Source organism: Merops nubicus, unplaced genomic scaffold (assembly GCF_000691845.1).
Source record: "Merops nubicus isolate BGI_N331 unplaced genomic scaffold, ASM69184v1 scaffold15072, whole genome shotgun sequence".
NCBI lineage: Eukaryota > Metazoa > Chordata > Aves > Coraciiformes > Meropidae > Merops > Merops nubicus.
This window is the reverse complement of record NW_008591667.1, coordinates 5,867-14,143: the sequence shown is the minus strand read 5'-3', so window position 1 is coordinate 14,143 and position 8,277 is coordinate 5,867. Positions and strand designations below refer to the sequence as shown.

The following is an 8,277-nucleotide window of genomic DNA, read 5'->3' as shown; positions in this document are numbered from 1 at the left end:
GGACCTGCCTAGCGGGACACCAGCCCTTGTGTTCCCCTGGAACTGGTGCTGCTGGGGTCTAAATCACCCTGTGGAGTCATGGAGACGTGCGGGTGGGGGTGCTGCCCCTGCCCTGCTGCAGGCACTGGGGGGGAGAAAGCAAGCGAGGGTTAAGGGGGAGGGTCGGTGTGATGCCCCAGCACCTGCACAGACCAGGACAGTGCCAGCGGTTATCTCGGTCCTGTCCCAGTCCGGGTGGTGCCACCCCTGTCATGCCCCAGCTCATCCTTGGAGGAGGGGAGCAGATCTTGGGCAGCACTTTGGGAAGGTGGATGCCGTGTGGGGTCTGGGGCTCTGTGTGAGAGACCTCCTGGCGTGACCAGGGAGCGGATGGAAAGCATGGCAGCGGTGGTGCTGGTGGCTTACAGCTGGGGGTCAGGGTATCCCTTCTGCCGTGGGGGGACTTCAGGGCTCTCCAGCCAGGTCATTAACTGCACTGACTACTTGGCTGACAGAAGATGGGCTTGGAGGGAGGTTGGTGACAGCTGTGTTCAGGTCGGCTCCTATGAGCACTTGCTGAGTCCCACATCTATCCCTCAGGGCATCATTAAGGCAATTAAAATGGCACTAGCTGCTATTTTCTGGGTTCTGGCAGCTTCCCTTCCTCTTCCCCGGGGCTGTCTTTGCTCCTGCTTCAGCTCCGGAGCTTGGCAGGGTGAGTTCAATATCTGGGCTTTGAGGTCTAGGCAGTTGGTGGGCATCCATCTGCCCCCTGAGGCTTGTCAGGGTGAGCTGCCCCCACTGCAGCGGGGCAGGATCCCAGCCTCGGGCTGCCCACCTCAGATCTCGGCTGGCAGCCAGTGCTCCTGTGGCACGGGGCAGGATCCCAGCCTCGGGCTGCCTACCTCAGATCTCGGCTGGCAGCCAGTGCTCCTGTGGCACCAGAGCCGCAGTCTCCCTGCCCACAGATCGCCTGCCTTCAGGAGAGGTGAGGAGGAGGAGGAAGGCTCTGCCTGAGATGCTTTGCTGCAGGCATGGCATGAACCGCAGTGCTGCCATCGCAGGTGTATCTCTGCACAGGCATCTCCACCCCTGGGCTGTTTGCACCCCCTCCCCCAGGCTGGTGCTTGGGGCTGGCTTGCTCCTCTCTTGGTGGAGAGGTTTGGGGAGGTTCGGAGAAGCTGTTCCTTGCTGCAGCCAGCAGTGGGTCGATGGGCACAGTGTCCACTCCCCATCAGCTGACGTGTCCCTGGCTGCATGGCCAGCAGCCGCGGTGACTTCCAGCCCTGCGGACTGGACACCTTCCTGAGGTGTGTGGGCTTCCAGTCCCCAGACAAGTCCAGTTTGGTGCCTCTTCCATCAGGCATGGTGTGCGTGCCACTGTAGGCACCGAGCAGGGCTGTGGCTGCTTGGCCTCAAGCCCAGGAGCCAGGGGCTAAGGGGAGAATCTTGGGCTTGAGGCAGCATCCCTGTGTTTCTGAGCCTGCCAGACCACTGGGTGCAAATGAGGGATTGTCTGTAGGGCTTCTCCAGCAGCTGACACAGACCCAATCCTGTTCTCAGCCTGGCTTTGAATCACTTTTCCCTGGCTTGGTCCCAGGGCCAGGGAAGAGGGTCCACACCAGGAGCAGCACTTCTCTGCCATTGCTGTCCATGTCCCAGCACCCCGGGGGAGGTGGGGGTCATGCCGTGGAGTCTGGAAGTGGCTCTGCACTATTTTTGCTTGGCTGGAGTTGGATCCCACTTTACACACAGGAGCCATCGGTGTTACCTGGTGCATGAAGCACTCCCTGGGGCAGCCCCTGCAGCAAGCTGGGGTCAGCCGAGGACAGGCTTGCTGGAGGCAAACCGAGGAGCCCCACTGTCCCTGGGGGGTGTGGAGCAGACACCTCACCTCTCAGGGCTCTCCAAGTTCTGCTGCTGGCACCACAGTTACTTAGTCTGAGCTCTGGCAGCTCTGGCGTGTGCACTGGCAGCACCTTCCTGCTGTGCTGCTGGGACAGAGGATCTCCTGTGTGAGGAGCTCATCAGCTCTGCCTGCTGAGCTTCCTGCGGAGTCCAGGATGGGCTCACCCCAGATTAGAGACCCTCTCAGCCCCATGGGATCCTCCTAAAATTGTGCAAGAGCTGCACGATTACCCTGCAGACAGACCCTGCTGAGTAAGCACAACCTGTGAGTGGAAAATCTTTGGATACACTTGAATCTGTATTTAAGTGCCTGGAGGATACTTGGTTGTTTTGGGGTGAACCAGCTTGCCTTGGTGATGTTTGGAGTCAGAGACGTCCTTGTGTGAGCTGTGCATCCCTCCAGGGACAGAGCCCTGCAGGGTGAAGGCTGCTGTGCTGGAAGAGGGGTGGCCAAGGCAGGGGGCTGGCAGGGTGGCACAAGCCTGTGTGACCCACTGATGCCACCCCGGCAGGTCCGGAGCCCCCGTGTGTAACCCTGCAGCTGTGAGACCCTTATGTGCAAGCAAACCCTTCAGCCTGCAGAAAGCTTTGCTTTGAAACCCAGAGAAATCCCCAGCGGGGGGGAGCTGTGGGTTCCTGTCTCAGCTGGTGGTGGGAAAGCTCTGAAGCACATCCAGTGAGCTGGGAGAGCCCCTGCCTGCTCCCCAGCACGGGACACAGCCTGGCTGGTGCCCGGGAAGCCCAGACGCTGGAGGAATGGTCACCTAACACTGCCTAGCTCAGGGCAGCCTCCATTCCTTGCAGTGCCGCTTCTCCAGAGGAGTTTGCCATGCTCAGAAAAGCACCCAAGGAGGAGGAGGCATCCCTGCTCCTGGTTTTGGTCACAGGGAAGGACCAGGGAGCTCCCTGATGGGACCAGCACCAGAAGAGCCTCTTCCCAGTTGCATACGAATGGTTTCCTGAGGAGCGAGCAGTGGAGGTTTCTCTGGGTGGCTGTTTCTTTAGTTTTTCAGGGATGTTTCCGTGGCTAGATGTGGGCTTGTGCCCTCAGAACGCAGAGTGAAGCTGTCAGTGTGTGGGGAGGAGGGGAGCTGGCCTGAGGACCCTTTTATCAGTGGTCTCTGCTTTGCAAGGTGTGTGGAGAGGATGGTAACACCTGCCCTTTCTCATTCCTGATCTTTCTTCAGATTTCTTTGTCAGACAGGATCATTAAAAAAGAGAAAGTTGCCACACACAGCTTTCTGTTGTTGGCTCTGTTAAGATATGCTGGCTAAAACCTCACACTGCTCACTCTGGGATGTTCCCAGGCTTTGGAAATGCTGTTGCTCCACACCGGCGTCAGCCCCAGAGCTGGTGAAAGAGGAGCCAGGCAGGCATAAGGAGCCCCAGCTTTCTCCTGGACTGCAGGCAGAGGCCTTGTTGTTAGGACCCTGAACTGGAGCAGCTCTCCAGCTGTGCTCTGTGGCAGAATTAGTTACAGATTAGTGAATTAATTATTAATTGTGGTGTATGTGCACGTTGAGGTGTCACAGGAAGGATTCTTGTGAAGGCTGATTGTGATAAGAGCCGCTCCTCCTGCAGGCAGTTGAAGTGTCAGCGGTGATGCACAAAGTGCTCCTGCACGGAGTGATTTTAGGCTTAATGTTCTTTCATTTAAAGGGCCTGAAAAATTAAACACTTGTGGTCACACGGGCGTGGTGCAGCCCTCTCTGCCTCAGCTCCCTCTGTGCTCTCTTAAAGACGCTGGCTGTGAGCTGGGCTCGCTCAGTGGCTGAGAGCTCTGCTCAGTGGCTGAGCTCTGCTCGTTGTTGGCCAGCAACGGCTTCAGTCGTTTGCTAGAGGGAATTTCCAGAGCGGGCTGTGTGGCACTGGGGCTGGTTTGCCCGGGGTGGCAGTGCCACGCTGCTCTCCCTGCTGCCTGCTCTATTTTCTCTTGCAGATCTTCCGGCGAGCCGACAAGAACGGTGAGTGCGCTGTGGGTGCTGCTGCCCCCTCTCTGCACAGCGCTGGGGAAGCAGCACAGCCCGTCCTGCTGCGAGGTTTGGCTGAAACGGGAGGAGGAGGAGGAGGGCGAGCAGCAATCTAGCTGCAAGAAAGATGCTGCTCTGCTTTGTCTGGAGGAAAAAAGCACTGGAGCAAAGAGCTTTGCCAGGGGCTGGGGAGGTGGGCTGCCCCAGGTCATCACCCATGAGCCACACAGGACAGGGGCCCTTCAAAGCCCTTCTCCTGCCTGCACACACACGGCTGCTCCTCTGCACTGCTCCCAGCGAGAAGGCAAAGCCAGCCGTGGAGCAGGCAGCCCAGGGGCTGTCAGGCTGTCTGTCCCTTGCAGGGTTGATCCAGCCTCCATGCTTAGCCCAGGGTTTTGCAGGTGCCCCTGTTCCTGGATGCCCACTGGAGTCCCTGGAATAGGAGAGTTAGGCTTTGCTACCTAGTTTTTAATCTGGCACCTGTAAACCAAGAAGTCCAAAATCACAAGTTGTTTCTCTGAGCCTTTCCACCCCATCTTGGCCTCTTCTTGTTCAAAGTAGCTTGCTCCAGGAACTGCTTTTATCGTAGATCAAAATATAGCCCAGGAGCTGAAGTCCTCTGCAGAGAGGAAGGAAGAAGCTCTTGAGTCAATAGAAAGATTTTCCTTCCATTAAAGCCTGATGCTTTCCTCGCTGTGCTGTTTGTAGTGGACTCTGTACTTGGATAGTTGTCTAAGCACAGAGGGTCTGCATCCATTTCTGAAAATGCTGCAGTGGAGTTGTCAGGAAGGGGGTGAAATTCCCACCTGGAATTCCAGCAGCAGTGGCCCTGCATGGCAGCGCTCCTGGGTTTGTGATGGGGAGTGGTGGGATGCACTTTCAATGAGATGTCTGCTCTAATTGTTATGCACCACACGCCCAACCGTCCCACGCTCCCAGTAGAGAGGCTGCTGGGAGGATCACTGGGGCCTGTGTGCTTCTTTCTGCAGATATATAATTATTCTTCCCTTTTATTTAAATGCAGATGATGGGAAGCTGTCATTTGAGGAGTTCAAGAACTATTTTGCTGATGGGATCCTGAGCTCGGAGGAGCTGTGGGAGTTGTTCAGTGGCATTGACAGGCGTCATTCAGAGTAAGTACCATGGTGGCACAGGGGAGAGGAGATGGAGAATTTCAAACTGCTTGACTATAGATGGAGGACATTTGGAGGCGGGTGTGATAAATAGTCAGGGTGAGATAAACCTACTTCTTTGTAACACGCAGATGTTAAAACCCATTAAGCACCAGTTAGGAGCACTGGTGATGGGAAAAGCCAGATATTTTGAGAACAGTCGTTATCAGATTTACTGTAGTTCCCTAAAAGCAAGTGTCCATTTAAAACTGCATTGCAATAGCTTGACAAATGTATTCCAGAAACACGCAGCTCTCTGGAGCAGGTTGTGTCTGCAGGAGGAGTGTGTGGTGGTGTGAGGATGAGGCACAGACTGTGCGGAGTCCCAGACTTTGCCACTGCTGACACAGGGATCTGCTTTTCCCTTACGTAAGAGCTGCTTTCCACCAGAAGTGGGTCTTGTGAGTGGAACTGGGAATTTAGGCCAGCTACTTTTAAAAACCAGAACCCCCCGAAGAGCTGGAGTGGTAACTGCACTCAGCCCTGCTCTTCTCTTGGCTGGTGCTATCTAGAAGAATCTGTTGGGCTTGTCTGGCTTTCACATCTCAGTCTTCTGGTTATCAGCGTGGCCTTGCTGGGGTCCTGCCTGCCAGCTGATGTGTGTTTTGGTACTGGGAGAAACTGGCCATTGGTAAGTTGGCTGGCTGGGGGCTGAGAGGTGCTGCTGTGGGAGAAGGTGGTTGCAGTTTCCTCTTGGTCTTGGGCAGCAGGCTCTGCTTTGGCTCATGCCACCTCCCTGGCACCCCAGGAAGCATCTTCAGCACTGCTTTGATGCCCTCGGCCAGGGCAGGTTTGAGCAGGTCCCTGCCAGGGCTGGGTGGCTCAGAGCAGCCCTAGCTGAGCACGCTGGCACTGGGGCTGTGCAGGGAGCCAGGGCAGTGGCACAGAGGAGCAGTGCCTCACCAAGAGGCCAGCAGCCACCAAACACCACAGAGCCACTGGCAGCAGATACCCAGCAGTCCCTGGCTGCAGGTCCCCATGTCGCCCACACAGGAGGACTGGAGGAGTGGGGTGACTGACTCCTGCCAAGTATTGGGGCGTGGGTTTAGCTGATTCTCCCACTTCAGTGATGGGGCAGAGCAGTGGGCTGGTGTGTGCAGCCCCCAGTGCTGCTGTCTGTCCTGCCAGCTGGGCTTGTTGGATATGGGCAGCAGGATGTATGTCCTGAAAATACCCCTGTCACTCTGGGCTGTGATGCTGGGCACTTAGCAGTGAGCTGTTCTCTTTCCTCTTACTATTTTGGGGTGACCGAGGAGTCACTAGCAGAAGAATGGTCAGATGGTGGTTGCAGGAACCAGGTACAGGCTGCCCAGAGCCTGTCTCTGAGCCATGAGCTAAAGAGGTGGAAGTGCTGACCTCATGCCTTTTAGAAACTCTCAGTGGAAACAGTCTGAAGCCTCTGATTCTGTGGAAGAAGGAACTTGTGTGAACTTTCCTCCTCTTGCTCTAGTCAGAAACTCAGAGCTTCAGCATCTCTGAATGGTGGGGAGTGACTGAAACACCCTGGGTCACGCTGGAAAGGTTTGGAAAGCAGATCTGTGATGGCAGCAGAGGCTCCCAACATGAAAACTGATAGAAAATAATTTAAAAAAATCCCATCTGCCTTGCTGAAGCTGATGGCTGTTTTCTTGCATAAAGTTCAGGTGCATTCTGACAAAATCCCAGCAGAATGATGATGACAAGATCCTTTATCATCAGTTCAAGTTTACATACACTTAATCAGCAATTTGAGCACAGTCAAAATAGAGCTATATGGAAATATGGAGAGTCTCAGGATGAGTGCTTTGGAGGCAAAGGATCCTCTTCTCTTGAAGGGGGGGAGCAGCAGGCTTTGCTCTGCTCCTCTCTCTTCCTCTGCTGCAGCCCTGCATAATGGGTTGGAATTTGACATGCAGGTTCTTTCTGTGATCTCTTTTAGGGTTCTGGTGTGAAGTAGCTCCTGGTAGCATGAAAATGGCACCATTGCTCCTGTGATTTGCTTACTGGGCTCTGTCCTGCCCTTAACTGTGCCCTGAGGGCTGCTGTGGGATGTGTCAGTTGGGAAGAGGTGGCCATACAGGGCTGCTGACAGAGCAGGCTGCATTGGGAATGGAGCAGATCTTCTAGATGATCTGTAAAGGTCCATTCTAACCCAAACCCATGGTTTTTCAACTGGGAAGCTCCCAGAAGGCTGATTTTTGCCACAAGATCTTGGGAATTGGTTTAGCATTTAGCTGTTCAGTCTCTTAGTGATTGATTAGTTAATGTTTGGTTTTGAGCAAAAAACAGTCAAGATTAAAAGAGCTGTGAGAAGCCATAGGGTTGGTGCTGATCATGGCTCTTTGTGGCACAGATGCCAGCTCACCAGAGCTAAGGTGGGGAACAGGGTGGTGGGTTGAGCTGCTGGCCCTTCCTTCTTCCTGATGAAACCAGTCTCAGCCCCAGGTTCTCACTGGGGACAGATACAAATGCCTGGGTGAGGTACACATTAGGGTTTTCACCACTTAGTTTGTTACCTCGTGTCCATGTCCCTTCCTTTGTGACTTTGACCCATCTCTTGGGTGGGAGGCAGGGGTTGCAGCTCTCACTCTGGGGCTGACGAGCAGTGCTGCGGTGCCACGGCTTGTGGCGGAGCAGCAGCAGTGGCTCTGCAGGCTCCAGGCAGCCTTCAGAAAAAGTGTGGAAAAACTGAGAAGGAGGAAGATGTTTTTCCAATTTAAACGGGTGTGTGAAGCCCCAGTCGCTCTGTCTGGCAGAGCTGTGGTCAGCTGCACAGAGCTGCTCACAGGGGGGATCAGCAGAGTTCGATGAAGTGGAATCGGCAGACACGGGGGCTGTGGTTTTGCTGATTGTCTAGTTTGCATCTCAAGGGAAACACTTTTTTTTTTTTTTTTCCAAATCCACTTTAAAAAGTGTCTGCAGTGCCAGGACAGCGTGCCAGAGCCGTGCTTTAATCAGCTCCTGTGGTGGGTGTTTGGAACAGAGCAGCCAAACGACATCCTCCCAGCGCCCGTCTGCGTCGTGAGGAGGCGCCTGGGGCAGGCAGCTGACCAAAGGCTCTGCAGTCCCACTGCCCGGGGGGTGGTGCCTCACACCACAAGTTCTCACCGTTTGAAGCACTGTCTAGGAGTAAAGTATGCTGAGTGAAAGCCCAGCAGAAAGACGAGAAAGCAGCCTTTGATTTCTTGGGGCAAAAGCTGTTAGGAAGATTTTGCTTAAATTATTCCACTTGTTCCTAGCGTGGCGTTTTGGATGCTTCACTCACACTC

General features: G+C 54.9%; 1 protein-coding gene across 1 annotated transcript in view; it reads left to right on the top strand.

Annotated features, from left to right (window-relative positions):
• Positions 1–3,826: 3,826 nt before the first annotated feature.
• The window catches only part of LOC103782573 (N-terminal EF-hand calcium-binding protein 3-like), a gene marked incomplete at both ends in the record, with an annotated part of 6,213 nt that continues 1,762 nt past the window's right edge, over positions 3,827–8,277 (top strand). The window contains 2 exons of the mRNA XM_008950344.1: positions 3,827–3,851; positions 4,882–4,990. Coding sequence (XP_008948592.1) covers positions 3,827–3,851; positions 4,882–4,990 — 134 coding nt within the window. The remainder of the gene's footprint in view (positions 3,852–4,881; positions 4,991–8,277) is intronic.